General features: G+C 36.9%; 1 protein-coding gene across 2 annotated transcripts; it reads left to right on the top strand.

Moving 5' to 3' along the window:
• The first annotated feature begins 958 nt into the window (after positions 1-958).
• LOC139978660 (neutral phospholipase A2 3-like) lies at positions 959-12,183 on the top strand. 2 transcript variants are annotated; one of them, XR_011796990.1, is made up of 5 exons: positions 959-1,123; positions 7,253-7,382; positions 8,292-8,489; positions 9,197-9,324; positions 11,192-12,183. XR_011796990.1 is itself a non-coding variant. In XM_071989040.1 (4 exons), the coding sequence occupies exons 1-4, from the start codon at positions 1,084-1,086 to the stop codon at positions 11,317-11,319; spliced, it is 426 nt and encodes a 141-aa protein (XP_071845141.1). In that variant the 5' UTR covers positions 959-1,083; the 3' UTR covers positions 11,320-12,183. The 2 variants fall into 2 exon arrangements, 1 of the variants encoding a protein (XP_071845141.1); XM_071989040.1 differs by lacking the exon at positions 8,292-8,489.
• The last annotated feature ends 6,414 nt before the right edge of the window (positions 12,184-18,597 follow it).

Raw genomic sequence — 18,597 nt, 5'->3', positions numbered from 1 at the left:
GCATTCATATATTCTATACCAGCTTTTTTTCTGGAAAAAATAAGTGGAGGAGCCATGACCCCATGAGCCATGATCCATTAAAACCATATCCATTGCAACAGTCATTATCAATATAAGGGTTACGAAAATGTGAACCTACCAACGACTGCTTTAATAAAAACAAAGAAACTTTCATGGATACGAAAAGCAATCTTATTCTCCTTTCGGCACTTACCAGATAGACTGGTGTAAGCTGACGGATGCACTTTGGAAAAATTGCGCAATAACAAATATATTGGGGAAGTCCCAAAATAATTTGACGGTTACTATTTTATCATTACACTTATCTGAATAGGGGAAGCAATTAAACCTAGTTTTAAAATGTAATTGAAGCAACAGAGGAATGCACCTTTAATAGTTCAAGGATCGTAGATAAAGCTTCATGGAATGCAGTATAAAAGAACACTGATAAAATCGAAACAAATACATATCGAGCAAACGTGGTCGTGGTTGAAATTTGGTTGACAAAGGATGAAGAGTCTTGTTATTTTGCTCGTGATGGTTGGCTTTGGTGAGTACTTCAATGGTACTTAAAGCATTCATATATTCTAAACCAGCTTTTTTGCTGGAAAAATAAGTGGAGGAGCCATGACCCCATGAGCCATGATCCATTAAAACCATATCCATTGCAACAGTCATTATCAATATAAGGGTTACGAAAATGTGAACCTACCAACGACTGCTTTAATAAAAACAAAGAAACTTTCATGGATACGAAAAGCAATCTTATTCTCCTTTCGGCACTTACCAGATAGACTGGTGTAAGCTGACGCATGCACTTTGGAAAAATTGCGCAATAACAAATATATTGGGGAAGTCCCAAAATAATTTGACGGTTACTATTTTATCATTACACTTATCTGAATAGGGGAAGCAATTAAACCTAGTTTTACAATGTAATTGAAGCAACAGAGGAATGCACCTTTAATAGTTCAAGTATCGTAGATAAAGCTTCATGGAATGCAGTATAAAAGAACACTGATAAAATCGAAACAAATACATATCGAGATAACGTCGTCGTGGTTGAAACTTGGTTGACAAAAGATGAAGAGTCTTGTTATTTTGCTCGTGATGGTTGGCTTTGGTGAGTACTTCTCGGTTCATTTTTACATCGTGCACTTGATCATTTAGTTTCATTCTGGTATAGATCTACCGCTCGAGAAAATTATAGCGAAGAATGTAATATTGGTTTCTACTTAATGGTGTTCAAAACCTCATACTCCAGATTTATTTATTTATTTGTTTGCCACAAAAGTACAAAGTGGAGGGAAGTCTTCCATAAAGCTTAAAAGCTTAACAGTGTGGAAGACTTCCTGAAGAAAGAAAAGAAAAGAAAAAAAAAAAAAAATATATATATATATATGTGTATGAATATATACATAGATATAAGTACAAATTAAATGTTCAATATATATATATAGTAATTACATACAAGTATAATTTAGTTTTAGTCAGTAACTAGCTATTATTTCCTTACAAAACCACTTCTTAAAGGATGTGACTGACTTTTTACTCTTTAAATCGTTCATTAGAAGATTCCATGTTTTTGTTGCACGGATTTGTAGGCTTAAAGTTCCAATGGTGGTATTGTTGAGATTATAGTGGGCATGATTAGCATGCCTCGTGTTATGATTATGTACATCTCTGGTTAAAAAATTGCCAAAGGCAGCTGGTAGTAATCCATTCCAGGTCTTGTAGGCAAATAATGCAAGCTTAACTTTAATGAGATCGTGCAATTTTAGTAAGTTGAGTTTCTTAAATAGGGGACTGGTGTGCTCACGTGGGGCTGAGTGTGTTATGTGGCGAATGGCTGCCTTTTGGAGTAATATAAGATTGTTCAGGTTGGTGTTGTATGTACCAGACCAAATAATGGAACAATAAGTGAGATGCGGGACAACCAGGGTCTGGTATAGTGTTCTGAGTATGTTTTCCGATAGATAATATTTCAACTTAGATAATATGCCAACATTCCGTGCAATTATACTGCAAATAGTTGAAATATGGTTGCGCCAGCTAAGTTTACAATCAATATTTACACCTAAGAACTTAGTAGTATAAACTTGCTTAATTATTTTCCCATCCATACATATATCTTTATTCCAAATAAGTGTATTACGAGTATTAAAGACAATGTAATTACTTTTTTGTACATTTAGTGATAATTTGTTGGCTGAAAACCAATTACAGAATTTATTTAATTCATTTGACACGTTGGAAGATAATGTGATTATGTCGTCGCTCTCGAAGAAATACTGGTGTCATCAGCAAAGAGAATGATTTTGGCTAGTTTGGAGACATGACAAATATCGTTAATATATAGAATAAATAACAAAGGACCTAAGACTGAACCCTGTGGAACGCCGCAACGAATTTTAGCAAGATCGGATCTAGAGTTTTTATATAAGGTATACTGATATCTGTTCGAAATATAGCTTTCAAGCCAGTTGAGAGTAGTTCCTCTGATGCCGTATGAAAATAATTTATTGATAAGGATGGTATGATCGATCGTGTCAAAAGCCTTCGAAAGGTCGAGGAATACACCAATGCAATTTTTGCCATTATTAAAACTAGTATGTAAACTGTTAAGTGCATCTGCCAAAGCCAGTTCAGTAGAATGTTCGGGTCGAAAGCCGTTCTGTTCTTTACAGAGAATATTATATTGGTTAAGAAAATTAGATATGAAATTGAACAGAAGTCGTTCTATGATTTTAGAAAAACAGGAAAGCAATGAAATCGGTCGATAATTCTCATATACATTTGAATCTCCCTTTTTATAGATTGGTATAACCTTTGCCGTTTTAAGTTTATCTGGGAATACGCCAGTGTTAAATGATAAATTACATATATGGGTCAAAGGCTTAGCAATAAAAGGAATAACATTTACTATAATACCAGGTTTGAAATCATCATATCCTGTTGCTTTATTGGGTTTCAAGTTGGAAGTTGCAGTTTTATTTAGTTCTTCTTCAGTGACTGAGTATGTGAATATTGAATGACTATTGTTATCACAGATGGTTTTATGTGATTTACCTTTGTTATTTATTTTACTAGCAAGCGATGGTCCAAGATTTACATAGAAATTGTTGAAGTTATTCACAATAATATTTTCATCACTGGTTTCTTGGTCACCATCTTTGAAAACAGCAGGATATGATGATTCTTTACGGTTATTGTGCAACATTTCATTAATAGTACGCCATGTATGGTTTGTGTTATTTCTGCTCTCATTAAATTTATTGTCAAAATATAGCTTTTTCGAAAGCCTTATTAATTGGTTAAGCTTATTGCGATACGTTGTATACATAGACTTGTACATTACTGTAGGAGACTTTAACTGACGTCTGTAAAGTTTGTGCTTCCTTTTAATGGAAGTCAAAATACCATTCGTAATCCAGGGGTGTTTCTTTCTACGACGCTGTTTATGATTGATTTGGCGAATAGGAAAACAGTTATTATAAGTTGAACTGAGAAAATTAAAAAATGTGTTATAAGCAGAATTGACATCATTTTCGTTAAAACATTATCCCAATATGTGTCCCTTATTTCAGAAGTAAACCGCTTTATGTTGTTAATATTGTAATTACGTATATAGATGGTGTTGTTAGATCTGATTTTCTTCCCTACCACTTTTAGAAATATCGGAAAATGGTCACTTATATCAGTGATGAGAACCCCTGAAGTAATCGTAGAATCATCGTTTGTAATGATGTTATCTATCAGGCTTGTAGCAATGCTACTAATACGAGTTGGGACAGTTATTGTAGGGATGAATCCGTTCGAATAGAGAATATTTAAAAACGTAGTTGATTTGATTGCATTCGTTAAATCAATATTATAATCTCCCATTATGTAGGTTTTACAGTTTTTATTCGAAATATATTCGATTAATATTAAACTCATCTAAAGAACCATTAGGTGATCTGTAGACTATGCCGATAAGAAATTTATCTTTTGAATTTATGTTCGTAGCCTCTATAAAGAGAGATTCTATAGAATTATTAAAAATTGATAGGTCGGGTCTACAAATAAAACTTATATCTTTATGTACATATAGACAGTTTCCACCGCCCCGTTTATTGTTACGATGTTTTTCAACAAGTTTGTAATTATCCAATTTTATGAGGGGAGAAAAATTATCATTGAACCAGGTTTCTGTGAATCCAATTACCAGGTGCGTATCCAGGGGGGGGCGTTGGGGGCGCGCGCCCCCCGGGTAAGGAAAAGAGGAGAGAAAAAAAGAGAAGGAAAAAGGGAAAAGGAGGGGGAAAAAAGGAAAGGAGGAGAGGAAGGAAGGGAAAAGAAAAAGAAAAAAGAGAGAAAAAGGAAAAAAGGAGGGAGTAGAAGATAGCCAAGACCTCGGGAAGAGAAAGAGGAACAGTCATAGTTAAAGCGCTGATCCCTATAATATACACAGGGTAGCCAGTGACAGATCAAGGATTACCGAGGGGGTGTGCGCCTCACCCTACCCCTTACACCGACAACTCCATTTATGACGTTTTCATTTTTCCTCTCTCACTAATGTATCTATATAAATACTATATATGGTCTATCATAACGCGTGTGTGTGTATGGACGCCTTAAACAATTGTACAATTGTGCTATATGGAACCAACTGTGGCTGGTCTTGAACTCGACCGAGTCGTCGGGGTACATGACGCATTTCGGGAAGGGGGCGACCGCCCCCCCCCCCCCGAGCAAATTTACTTTATGACATCGCTAGTAATTTCAAAATAGACAATGCTTAGATGCAACTTACAAGGCCTGGGAAGTGTCATTTCCAGCGATCTGGGAGGCATTTTCGGCCAAAAATTTTCTTGTACGCTTCGCGCCAACTCATGGTGACGCTTCGCTTAGATAGTTTGCCTACAGGCTTCGCCCCTCCTTTGGCAATTACTTGCTACACGCCTGCTCGAATTTGTAAAGCAAAGAGCAGATATAACATCATATCAGTGAGCATTGAAATGCATGTTCCACGATGAACAGCCTCAAAAACTGTCTATGTGTGTAGTTAAAGGCGTAGGAGCCCAATTGGATTTGGGGGCTGTAATGACTTGCCCGAAAAAAAGCCAAAATTTTTCGCGCGCTTCGCACGCGTTCAACATATCAATGCCAATATCATATAAGCAAGCATCGGTCATTACAGTGCATAGCATCGTGTACCTTACGGTCCGTGAAAGTTGCACAGTATACCGATGCTATGTAAACAACGAAATGTCTTATGTAGATGGAGAAAAATCATACAGATCCATTTATGTCAAAACTCTCTTTTACAGTAGTAATGTCGGCCAAGCTTAGAACTTTGTTTTAATTACCAAGGAGATCATTTTTAAGCTATTCATTGCTATTTATTTTTCTTTCAGTAGGTGCCCGAAAAAGATGGGGAAAATTTGGTTGCGGGGGGGGGGGGGGAGGGGAGCTGCAGCCACCGCATCCTACGGGACCTACGCCTATGTGTGTAGTGTTCGGTTTCGATATACCTGATATCGAAAATATCTGCTATTTTTCATTTCCTTCAACCAAGTTTTAGAATAGCCATTATAAGAGGTTTTAATATTTCTACACCAATAAATTAACTGTGTCTGAATTTTCGAAAATTTCCTCACCAACATTCTTCATCATACTTTCCTCTACTCGTGCAACTTTGACCTGTCTGTTAGGGGTTCAAGGAGGTTTTTCTATATTGCTTGTCCATAGATTGAATTTTGTGCAACATTATGGGTATGTTTTGAAGTGATTTTATTCACGAGAAATGTGAATTTTCAAATTCTCAACAAATAATGGGCTTAAAACCTTGAAAAGTGGGGCTTTCGGATATTGTGGGCCGTGACGTAGAATCACCTACAAAAGCAATGATCCATAGGACATGCAATGAGGTCGAACATGATGTGTGACTGGTGACAATCTGCAAAAAGGTTATGGATGGAAAAAACTTTTGGGAAACACTTGGTTCTCAGGCAAAAGTGTACATCTGGTTGGTCATTTTCAAGCCCGAGAAGTGCTATTTCCGGTGATCTGGGGGGTATCAAAACCAGAAATTTTCTTGTACGCTGCGCGCCAACCGATGGTGGCGCTCCGCTTAGATAGTAATTCGCGCCCCCCGGGTTAGAAAATCCTGGATACGCGCCTGATTACCGTAAAGTCATTATTTAATACAGAAATGAAAGTGTTAATATCGTTAAACTTATTGTTTAGGCTACGACTGTTGTGGTGGTACAGTGATATACCGTAATGAGGGGGCAGATTGTTATAAGAGTCTATGTTATGGTACTTACACGAGACATTATTTCCCTGAGGCCGTAAATATCGTGGAGTATAGGTGACGCCATTCGTGATACATTATAATTGGTAAGTAAGAGAATATAAATCTTATTTTGGTTCTGTTCGTTCCCTTTCCCTTGTGTGATATCGCCTGGTGGTTGTGACGTTGGGCCTGGGGATGTTCTTCCTCTGTTGCTGGTTTGTGCTATTCTTTTTTACGACTATCCAGTCTGCTCCGTCATTCGGTGATAGGGTTCGCTTTATCTTTGCGCCGACTTGTTGATTTAGTTCGCTCTCCGTTATCGGCTGAACTTTAGTCAGGTTAGAAGACTGCCGACTTCTCTCCTTCAGGTCACTAATACATTCCTCATCTTTATCTTTTGTTAATACCCCAGTATTCGCAGGTCTCGATTCACTTTCCTGTGCTTCATAAGTCGTTGGTTTCTCTGCGTCCTCATAAGTCGTTGGCTTGTCAATTGGGTTCTCGATTTCTGTGTCCTCATCCATTGTTTCCGTGTCGTCCTTTTCATCGCAGTGGTAACTCGTGTGGCCCAGCTTGTTGCATTTGTAACAGAGGATTTCAGGGCAACGGTTCCTTGAATGCCCTTGTTGCCCTTGAGATTAAGAAAGGCAATTTTGAAAGCGAACAGAAGTAACCATGATTGTAAGATATACCCACATAATGATTAGAGACGTGAAACTTGGGGAAACTTGATCAACTTCTTGAGCTCTTTGACCAAGAAAAACAACACCTACATGTTTCCGACATCGACGGCATTACAAATGACCAACGCGTCAACTATCCTTTAAGGGTATATAGCTGGTACCAAGTAAACATCCACAACATGGTTTATTTTCTATTTGAAATTATTTAGGCTATTATTCCATACCAACTTAGAGAAGATGCATTATCATTATTATCACATTAACCATGTTGTTACATTTTTTGTTGTAGGCCAATCAGCTATTCACCAGTTTAGATCGATGATAAACTGCGCATGTACGCGGTCTGCAACGGATTTCAACGGATACGGCTGTCACTGTGGACGTGGGGGCAGTGGTGATTGGGTGGATAATATTGACAGGTATGGCGAGTGTCAGAGCTCAGTTTTTTAAGCACTGCATCCCTTACGATATGCCTCATCAATATTATTAACATGATATAACGACCTTAGGCAGACGCGGTGAAAACTTTTGCCCAGTATTTCATAATTCAGACTGGCCCCTGTTCGATAAAATTGTGTAATATTTTGCCTTTTCGTTCTAAAAGAAAGAGGATCGTTTTTATAATCACATGAAATTTATAATTTGAAATTGTTCATATGATATTGCGTCTAGACACTTGAATTTGTGACACGATATGCACTTTGATGCCAAGTAATCTTATATTGCCTTTCCCTGTATTTAATCTTCTATTTGATATTAGGAGAGACGCTGTTTTTGTTAGTTTATTTTTACAGAATATGGATGTTGTCATAAAGTAGATATTGTTGAACACGTTTACGTAAACTTCATTTTTCTCTACAATCTCTACTGATAAAAAATACCTAAATATTGTCCACAAAGTGGACATATTCCACAAAGTGGAATATTTCTGTATATAGAATGTATTAAAGCCGTTATGTTGACACTTATAAGAGATGTAAAATTAAGCTGCACGGACTAGCTCTGAACAAGGGCTCAAAAACGGGTTGTGAAATTACTTTTTCTTATTAATTTAATTCGTTTGCAAATTTCTTATTCAATTTATACAAACTAATACATTAAAGTAACCGTAAAAAAAAACATAATTTATAGGCCCGTATTGTAAGAATTCGATTAGTGTTAAATACACACGTTTTTAAATCCAGAAGTTTGTATCTCATATTCTTGTACTTTGCATTCTTAAGCTTATTGTTGATTTATATTTTAAACGTGACAGATTCACAATGCTATAGCATATAACTGCCATTGATTTCTGTATTAAGGATATCATAATAATTTAACGTTTGCAGAAACGTTTGCAGAAACGTTATTGTGGTGGACCTAACATTTGAGAAGTGAAGATCAGACAGTCTGCGTGTGCCCGTGAACTTGTTTCGTATTCTGAATGAGAACTTGAAGACATGACTTCCAAGTCCCTCAGACGTCATTTTAAGCTTAGAATCACCACGTCCCTCGGAATAGTTCTATTGTTAAGAGGTATTGTTAAGGTAAGGGTATGTGGATATGAACAGTGGAGAAAACAAAAGTGTGTTTACCGGTGTGCACGAAGAAAAAAACGCAAACCAAAGGTATGACCGTTTGCTTCAATTTTCTTGGGTGTGTACATGGTCATATGATGCACTGCCTCCGTGACGCATGACGCAATAAGGTCAAACGTCAGAGGTCTAAACGTCAAATAGGAATAAAAAACAGCATTTTGACGTGATTACGTTTACACCATAACATAACACTATGGCCGAATCCTCAAGCACATTGTAACATATCCAAAATTCAATTTGCATGTCTACAGTACATTAAACACCAAATGTTACGTCATGAAAGGAGTTTAAAGTTCGAACATGCGCGAAAACGTGTTTCGCAAATGTTTAAGGCCCACATACTCATGTATATTTGTTAAGCCTTGAGCGTAGTAACATAAAATACAAATGTCATGAAGTTAGCGACATTTTAGGCTCATATACTGTAAACTTGTTGAATGCTGATATCATAGTGGCCATGTTGCCAAATTTATGGACGAGATCTGGACTCCCATGGATTGACTACTTTGTTTTTATTGTGGATAAATCACTACAATGTTGTCATGAAATCGATATGACGATGTCATTCACTCTGCCATGGAGACAGTTGTGTGTAATCGTAAAGCACTTTTGTGGTCATTGTTCAAATATAATTGGTTGTCTAATTCCTATCATAGATGCTGCAAATATCATGATGACTGCTGGGATGCGTTGGAAGAAGGTGATTGCAGTAACGACGACCCGCTGCTTGAGTATTATACCTTTTCTCAAACTGGCTGTGGATACCGACCGAACATTAATTGTGGTGAGAATCATCTTAGTTAAGAAAAACTAGCACAACTTTGACATAACATTTTCCGTTGAAGTTTTCTTCAAATGTACATGTGTATATGTATATATGTATATATATATATATATATATATATATACATATACACACATATATATATATATATATATATATATACATATATATATATATATATATATATATATATATATATATATATATATATATATATATATATATATATATATATATATATAGAAATGGAGGTAAACGACCAAGGCAAATGAATATACATAAATAAAAATCGTAATGAGTTGGAAAATCAAGAACAGTGAAAAAACTTCCAGCCTCCACCGAGATTCGAACCCGGGCCTCCCGCGCTGTACGCGGATACCCTAACCAACTAGGCTATGGACGCTGATTGTATGTCCAGAGGTTCGAAACCGGTAAGGAAGGTCGTAATTCCACTGTAGGCGTTTATCACCTGTATCGAACAATACTAGTTCTGTTTCCAACTCATTACGATTTTCATTTATATATATATATATATATATATATATATATATATATATATATATATATATATAAATGAAAATCGTAATGAGTTGGAAAATCAAGAACAGTGAAAAAACTTTCAGCCTCCACCGGGATTCGAACCACGGGCCTATATATATATATATCATTTGCCTTTGTCGTTTGCCTCCATTTCATTGACATTAAGTCTTTTCCAAGTATCTCTTTCGAGATCCGGCTTTAAGAATCACAAGTGATTTTCGAGTTGGTTAGCATCATGTTTGATCTCTAGTGTAAGGCAAAATATGTCACCAAAAACAGAACTATATAGTATTGTTCGATACCGTGGTGTCAAACGCCTTTATTGAAATTACGACCTTTCTTTCCGGTTTCGAACCTCTGGACATGCAATCAGCGTCCATAGCCTAGTAGGGTGTCCGCGTACAAAGCGGTAGGCCCGGGTTCGAATACCGGTGGAGGCTGGAAGTTTTTTCACTGTTCTGGATTTTCCTTCTCATTACGTTTTTAATTATATATATATATATATATATATATATATATAGATAAATATATATATATATATATATATATATATATATATATATATATATATATATATAACTGAAATGGTAATGAGCTGGAAAATCAAGAACAGTTAAAAAAAAAACTTCCAACCACCAAAGGGGTTCGAACCCCGGCCTCCCGTTTTATATGCAGACACCCTAACCACTAGGCTATGGAAATAGGTAGGTGAAGGAACTCCGTAACTGAACGAATAAATACTATAAACGTTAAATGATAAGCTCTCACCCTTCGGGCGAAAAGCGCCTTACGAATTTAGGGTAAACCAGCGTCTGACGATGCGGAACGAAATTCAGACATCTAATGCTACTTACATATATGCATGAACGTATTACCCCGACCGTGTTATACTTAGACAGAGTTAACAATGGACGGCTATAGGGAAATGGAATATTTTACTGTGTATTTACTTTTCATAATGACATAATGACTCATTCCACATAATGACATATACGATGATGACAGAGAGTATTTTCGTAGTTGAAGCAATATTCTCATTTATATTTCACAAAAGGTAAAACACACCTGAATAACTCATTGTTCAAACATCAATTGTTCATTTTGGGGTTACACATTAATACATAACAAAGTAGCGGCTCCTATTCATGTAGTTTGAAATGGGTTTTTTTCATATACTGACAAATACGCTTCAAAATTAATCATATCATAAGCCTGCGCTTATCAACGGATACTCATGGACAGGTTGGTCTGTTAGTAACGATTCTACATTCTTCACTTTTACCCAGAAATATTCCTCTAACAAATCGTTTGTTTGATTCTTTTACAGAAGACAGTTCAAACAACGACTGCGAGAGAGGCGTGTGTCGTTGTGACAGAGCAGCTGCATTTTGCTTCAGAGCCTATGAAGCCAGCTTTGACACTTGTTATGAGAACTATGACAAAAGCACATGCTAAATTACTATTCTATAAACACCAGATAATGTAAGTGCTAAATATCGTTTTCTGCTCCTTTAAAATCTTGCGATGGTACATCCGGTAGACAATTTTTAAATACCAAACAGAGTCTATGAAAAACAATAACAGTATAACACGTTAAACCAATTCCCATTTAATACCTTTTTTAAATTCAATGATTATTTGGGTCCATATCGACCCAGTTTGATAATAGGGGGTTGCTGAAAAATTAGTCATTTAAATCGGTTCATTATAGATTACTCTTTAGATTGTTATATCGTATCTTCTTATCATGTCACACCTTCGTTTTGTACTCATGCAATTATAAATCCATACAAAAATAAAATTACGTTTGACGGTCACTTGATGATGATATCTTACCATAGTAAGATAGCAACCAAGAAACAAACTAATATTCTCAGAGGCTGATTTAATGTGCTTCGTTTCACCAACACTGTCTTATCCAACTATCAGACTGATACTCTTTAATACTGAATAATGTAATATCAGGTTTGACAATCTTGATCTAACAATATAAGTTACCCGGATTAGAGCTTCCTCACCATATATCTGACGTTTAAGTATATCTTCATAAATCTATCAGACATCATTTCATACATGAGTGATCAACGTCGGTAGATAAAACATGACGTATTTTCTTAGCATGTATATGGTTAGTAACAATAAATAATCGTTCATTTCCTATTGTAGAAACTCATCCGTTAGCTTAATCAAAGACAACCAGAGATCTTTTTCGTATATTTTAAGCAAACGTAAAGCAATAATAATTGTTATGTATAAGGTTGAACCTCCGTTTATGGCAGGATCTATATGACCAAGTAACATAATACACTTATTATGAAAGGATAATGAATTTGACGTTTCCATGTGATCTCTACGTGTATATATGCATACATATATCACTTGTAAGTGTTTCACGGTGGAGGATTGCCCCTCGACAACTAGCATGACATGAAATGAATTGAAGAGACCGAAAAGTTATGTTACGCGACAAAATCAAGTTACCAAGAAGAAGACGAAGAAGAAGATGAAGAAGAAAGTATTAAAGCAAACCAACTCACATGACATGTGTGCCATCCTGGAAACGGAAAGCCACACGGTCCATACCCCTATTAGAATCTATATCCATCCGCCCGATTGCTCTCCTTCGGGAAAATTATTTATTTCCACCCCAGACCCATTTTGTGACTGAGAGAGATTAAAATATCCCACACTCCCCAATATCGTGTCCCTAACTGGATATAAGGTTGATTGAGTGTACCTTGCTTGACTGGTAAACCTGCGATTACTCCAAGAAGTTTGATCGAAGAAGGAGGTCTGCAATTTCGGCTGCATGGGTAAATGCTTCAAAAGATTGACTTAGTCTGTTATAATAATCTTGTTGATTTATCCTCGAAACCTGATACACATGGAATATTTAAGGGGAGGGGGTGTCCCCCTCCCCTTTGGATTTTTTTGCATTTCCAGGTGGCCTCAGATGCAATTTGGTGCAATATAGCATACTTCAACCCACCCACTCCATTTTGTATATAATTTTGCATGTTCACCTGGCCTTAGATGCAATTTGGTGCTCCAAATGAGATTTTTTTCTCATTTGGAAATGAAAAAGGGGTTTTCTGACTTGCGAAGCGGGGGGGGGGGCGGAATGATACTTCCGCCCCTCCACATTTTTCACTGGGGGGGGGGGGCTGGCGCCCCCCAGCCCCCCGGTTCCTACGCCCTTGGTCATTAGAAAGATCAGACCTCAGTTTAAAAGTTTTTAGACTCCACCGTATAGCCGTCTGAGATCAACTCCTGAGAGTCTTATTTGTAGCTCAGTATAATTTGGTAAAGCTCAATGTATTGCCTCAAATTAACACCTTCGAAAGGCTATAGCATTGTGGTAATATTCATATTGGATGTAAATTAAGAGAATATTCAAATTTCGTTAAATTTACAAATACAGTTTAAAGTGATGTTGTGAATACTTCCATGGATAATTTATTATCATGACAAAGGTTCCTCTTTGAAACAAGCTATTTTCATTAGAAGATAAGCTCTGACTGCTTCTCTCAGTTTAAATGATTTTAAACTTCACCGTTGTCCTTTAGAACGCAGAGATCAACGTCTCGAAGCCATACTTTTAGTTCGGAACAACTCGTGAAACTGAATCTTTTGCCTCAAATTAACCTTTTTGTAAAGATATAGCTTATCGGTTGTATTCATTTTCGATGTCAATTACTTTAAAAATGATAATCTAGGATAAAGTCAAGTTTTAAACACATTTTCATAACATAGTTTCCTCCTTAAATCAAGCTATTTTTGTGAGATATATAAGATCTGAATTTTCCTCCGGCCGGGTCTGAAGGATTTTAGACTCCATAGTAGCCGTTTAGAAGTCAGAGATTAACGTCTCGAGGCCTTATTTGTATGATCCGGAAAAATTCGTGAAACTTAAACCTTGGGTTAAATTAACCCTTTCATTCTCGATGTAAATTAACAAAATTTTCAAATATTTTCAATTTTATTTCAAACTTTAAATCTAGGATAATGTCATGTTGTAAATATAGGCATGGATGATTTATTTCAATAACATAGGTACCTCCTTGAAACAAGCTGTTTGCATTAGAAAAATCAGACCCTCAGACTTTTCTCTCAAGTTAAGTGTTTGTAGATTCCATCGTAGTCGTTTAGAAGTCAGATATCAACTTCTCGAAGCCCTTTATTGTTACGCCCCTGTACCCGGACGAGCGGTAGCGTGGGTTATCAGGCAGCTGGAGTCCACCTGGTGTCAGGGCTGGGAAAGGGGAGGCGAAGAATAATGCTAGCGGGGCTTGAACCAATACACAAAAATAGATAACAATATAGTTTAAGAGACCTGGGTCTCATTCACCGATTCAATTAATTAACTTTAAACATACACTTGACAAAAATAAGGCAGTGTCTTTCTGCCGTACACAAATTAAAGCAAACAACGAGCAGAGATTCAATTGAACTAAATAACAAATAAACTACGTAAACCAGGGCGTGGACAGCACGGCTCTTAAGAATCACGAGAGTGAATGCCCGACACGGGGCGCCGACGGCAGACTGAACAATACCGCCTAATGTGGTCCCGCCCTGATTAACTTCTACAATACCTCCTGGGAGAACCCAATTTGACCCCTACCTCCGGTGTCTATGACATGCAGAGAAGCAAACCAGGACGGAAAGTTATCAGTTATAAAATACAATAGGAAATGGCGCCCCGTAGTCAGCCCTCACTCCCGGACCCGCTCTCTAAAATAAATAAAACAACCAAGTTGCCATTAAAATAATATATACATCACCTAATTATATTCTGGCCATTTGATTGGTCAATTGCTCGTCGATTGCATGCAAAATCCGCTCTATTCCACTCTTTGAAATAGAACCATGGGTTATACTTTTTTGATAGCACTTTTTTCAATAGTAAGGAGAGCAGGGAAACCTGTCTGTTCAAAACAATATGTTGCATGAGTGCATTTTACATCCAATTATATCCAAATTTGAAGGTGTTGTATAAAACAAGTAATGAATGGTTTCCATTCGTGCAATAGTGCAAACATTTCATTCGTTGAGAGATGTAATTTGTTCCATTCAACTCGGCTGCGCCTCGTTGAATGAAATATTCCATCTTTCAACTCATGAAATATTTACACTATTGCACTCATAACCATTCACTTTGTGTATACTATACTGCAATAGCAGTGCTAACATATTCTGAGTGGCCCTGGGCGTGTCCGAAAAATACGAAGTACACGCATCCCGAACACCCCAGGGCGTAACAATATGTAATACGGAACAATTTCGTGAAACTGAATATTTTGCCTCAAATTAACCTTTTTGTAGAGCCATAGCGTTGCGGTTTTATTCATTTACGATGTAAATTTAAAAACTGTTCAAAATTCGTGGAAATTGATGTTGTAACTACATCAATGGATAAGTTATTGTCATAACATATAGGTTCCACCTTAAAACAAGCTATTCTTATTACAAATATCCGATATGCCTATTTCTCTCAGTTGAAAGGATTTTATAGTCCACCTTAGCCGTTTAGAAGACAGAGATAAACTTATGAAAGGCTATAGCTTTGTGCTATTATTCATTTCTGATTTGAATTGACCAAGTTTTCAAATTTCTTTAAAATACAAATCTAGTTGAAAGTGATATTGCAAATACATCCACGGATTATTTATTGTCTAACGCAGGTTCCACCTTAAAACAAGTTTTTATTATTACACAGTTCAAATCCGACTTTTTACCTCATTTTCTAGGTCTTTAGACTCCATCGTATAGTCCTTTGCAAGTCAGATATAACCGCCTAGAAGCCGTATTTGTAATCCAGACCAATTTCGTGAAACTGAACCTTTTGCCTCAAATTGACAGTTTTGTAAGGCTATAGTCTTGCGGTTTTATTCATTTTCGATGTAAATTAACAAAAGTTTTAATTTATTTAAAAATCCAAAGCTAGGATAAAGTCATGTTGTAAATACTACAACGGATAATTTATTTTCATAACTTAGGTTCCCCCCTTAAAGCAAGCTATTTTTATTTGAAATATAAATGTGACTTTTTCTTCCACCGGGTCGAAGGATTTAGACTCCACCGTAGCCGTTTAGAAGTCAGAGAGCAACGTCTGGAACCAGTCAGTCCCAATCGGTGCGAAAAGTGCTTTCTGTTCTTGTAGCATATGCACGGGTTTTCTTGAAGTCACTCCTCATTAATATTTTATTAGGTAAATCTTTCTCAGTCATTAATCAATTTGTATGAATGGTAATAACTGAACTTGATGAAGGAAAAGGAAAAGCCACAAAATAGGAGTGGAAAGGAAATTTCGGCCGTGTTTTCCGAACGCACAATAGCCACTTTCGAGCTGTCTAGAAAATGTTTTTTGTTTGGAATGAATATCATCGTTTCCAATTTTGAAAACTGGTATATTCGCTGAAAAATTCCTTTATCATAAATAAATATCCATTTCTCTTCAAAACATCCTGTAACAAAGTCAAGTTCATGCAGTGGCGTAGGAAGGTACTTTTGAGTGGGGGGGGGGGGGGCTGAAGACTGATGGCCGGCGTGGGGGAGGGGTCTAAGGGGAGTGGGTGTCCCCCTCCCCTTTTGAATTTTTTTGCATTTCCAGGTGGCCTCAGATGCAATTTGGTGCAATATAGCATACTTCAACCCACACACTCCATTTTGTATATAATTTTGCATTTTCACCTGGCCTTAGATGCAATTTGGTGCTCCAAATGAGATTTTTTTCTCATTTGGAATGAAAAAGGGGTTTTCTGCCTTGCGAAGCTGGGGGCAGAATGATACTTCCGCGCCCCATATTTTTCTCTGGGGGGGGGGGGCTGGCGCCCCCAGCCCCCCGGTTCCTACGCCCTTGAGTTCATGGCAAGTATAAACGCACACGAATACAGGTTACGAGTAAAGTGGTGACTGTCCCGTTCCACGTTGCTATAACTAAGCGTGATAAAACAAATGGAATTGAATTGCTCATATCATGGAACTCCATGCTTAAATCGAATGATAAGAGGAACTATTCATGGCAGTGAAATGACTTTTCTGTGTGGTTAGGGGCGTAAGTACGCCTAGAGATCATGTTGCACTCACTGCCAATACATTGCCAGGTACATACACACATAACAATACATGCAAGCAATGCCATATCATAACAAAACGCTACTTTTAGAACTACTCGCTGAAATCAGACACTCAACTACGGAGAGCCTAACGTTCCATAAATGTCGAAAAAAGAAAGTGAAGTTTCCAAGTAAATATATATATATGTCCAATTCGATATCAACATGTTACAATTCCATATGAACATGTCGAAACAAAATTCCAATATTTCATTACGTCTATCAACATGTCAAATTCAATATCAGCATGTCGAAAGTAAGTGTCATGCTGTTACAAGTTTTCGACATGCTGATGTTGAATTTGACATGTTGATAGACGCAATGACATATTGTATTTTGTTTCGACATGTTCATATGGAATTGTAACATGTTGGTATCGAATTGTAACATGTTGATATCGAATTGGACATATATATATTAACTTGGACACTTCACTCTCTTTTTCGACATTTTTGGAACGTTTGGCTCTCCGTAATTGTGCCTCGACATTTGACCAGGATTATATGAAATATCTCGAAGGGAGTCGCGATACGTCAATTGACGTAACACCGTAATGATTACCTGGTTACAGTGCAGAAACAAGTGGTGTGATGACGTAATTGTCCCCGGGGGCCCCACCTGGCTCTCGACTCATATGATGTGTATGTCTATGGATTGAGCTGATGATATGATAGACCAGGGATCAAATAACAATGAACATGCATGAGGCCGATGAAGTTCAAAGTTTCAAAATGGCGCGTCGCCAGTTCCACCTCTCAAACTCGATGTGTATGTAGATGTGCTTCCGGAGTAATGACAACATCACAGTCATGTGACTAAATTTTATGACGCGCTATTGTAGTTCCATGGATTGCTTATTTGTTAATTATTTGATGCCTTTTTTTAAACTATTTATGCTTAATAAATTGCCAATGGTATACGATTTGGAGGGTGGTGGAGGGAGATATAGGTGGTATGCGTGGGACATGGAGGGCTGGGGAGGGGAGGGGTTATGTAGGTATATAATAACGTTTTAAATGATTCACTATAATGATAGAATATATAGTACGGTCGTAGACAAATTCAACATAAAATATGCAATTAAATTGTACTGATTTACAACAAGATTACTTTTCATTATTCTACAATAATAACACTTAAATACAGTATATAAGACTGTATAAGGCGCTCATCAACACAAGCATATGTATAAACGCTCGAGTAACAGATATAGAAAAGAATTTTTATCTGGACTTGAATATTTACACTTGTCCAAAATGCAGCCATCTTATCGTAGAAAGACAAAGAAACTTAAACGATCATTTCGATGATAACAAATGTGATTGTTGAGACTGCTATACATAGAAGTAAGCCCATACAAGAAAGTATTGATTTGAACAATTCTAAAGTAAAGTGGTCTGATGAAATTTGTATTTCATATTTTTGTTTTGGTATTTTCATTTCGAATACAGTCAGTGCACTGAAGATTTAATATTCTTCAGTCGTACTAGGGCCTTAGTGACGGATGCAGTTTTTTGTTTATTAAGGATGGTGCCGGGGAGGGAGGGAGGGACCGGGGTTGTTGAAGACAACTTAGTTTCCTTTTCTGAGTCTGGCAGTTTCCTTATAACAAAGA

Source organism: Apostichopus japonicus, chromosome 13 (genome assembly GCF_037975245.1).
Source record: "Apostichopus japonicus isolate 1M-3 chromosome 13, ASM3797524v1, whole genome shotgun sequence".
Classification (NCBI taxonomy): domain Eukaryota; kingdom Metazoa; phylum Echinodermata; class Holothuroidea; order Aspidochirotida; family Stichopodidae; genus Apostichopus; species Apostichopus japonicus.
The sequence above is the reverse complement of the archived record's forward strand: the minus strand, read 5'-3'. Positions and strand labels throughout refer to the sequence as shown.

Bases quoted from the DNA above. Each gene is read 5' to 3' on its own strand.
- LOC139978660 (XM_071989040.1), top strand. From the start codon at position 1,084: ATGAAGAGTCTTGTTATTTTGCTCGTGATGGTTGGCTTTG. The intron at 1,124-7,252 runs GTGAGTACTTCT...TTTTTGTTGTAG, and splicing joins GCTCGTGATGGTTGGCTTTG to GCCAATCAGCTATTCACCAG. The intron at 9,325-11,191 runs GTGAGAATCATC...ATTCTTTTACAG, and splicing joins CCGACCGAACATTAATTGTG to AAGACAGTTCAAACAACGAC.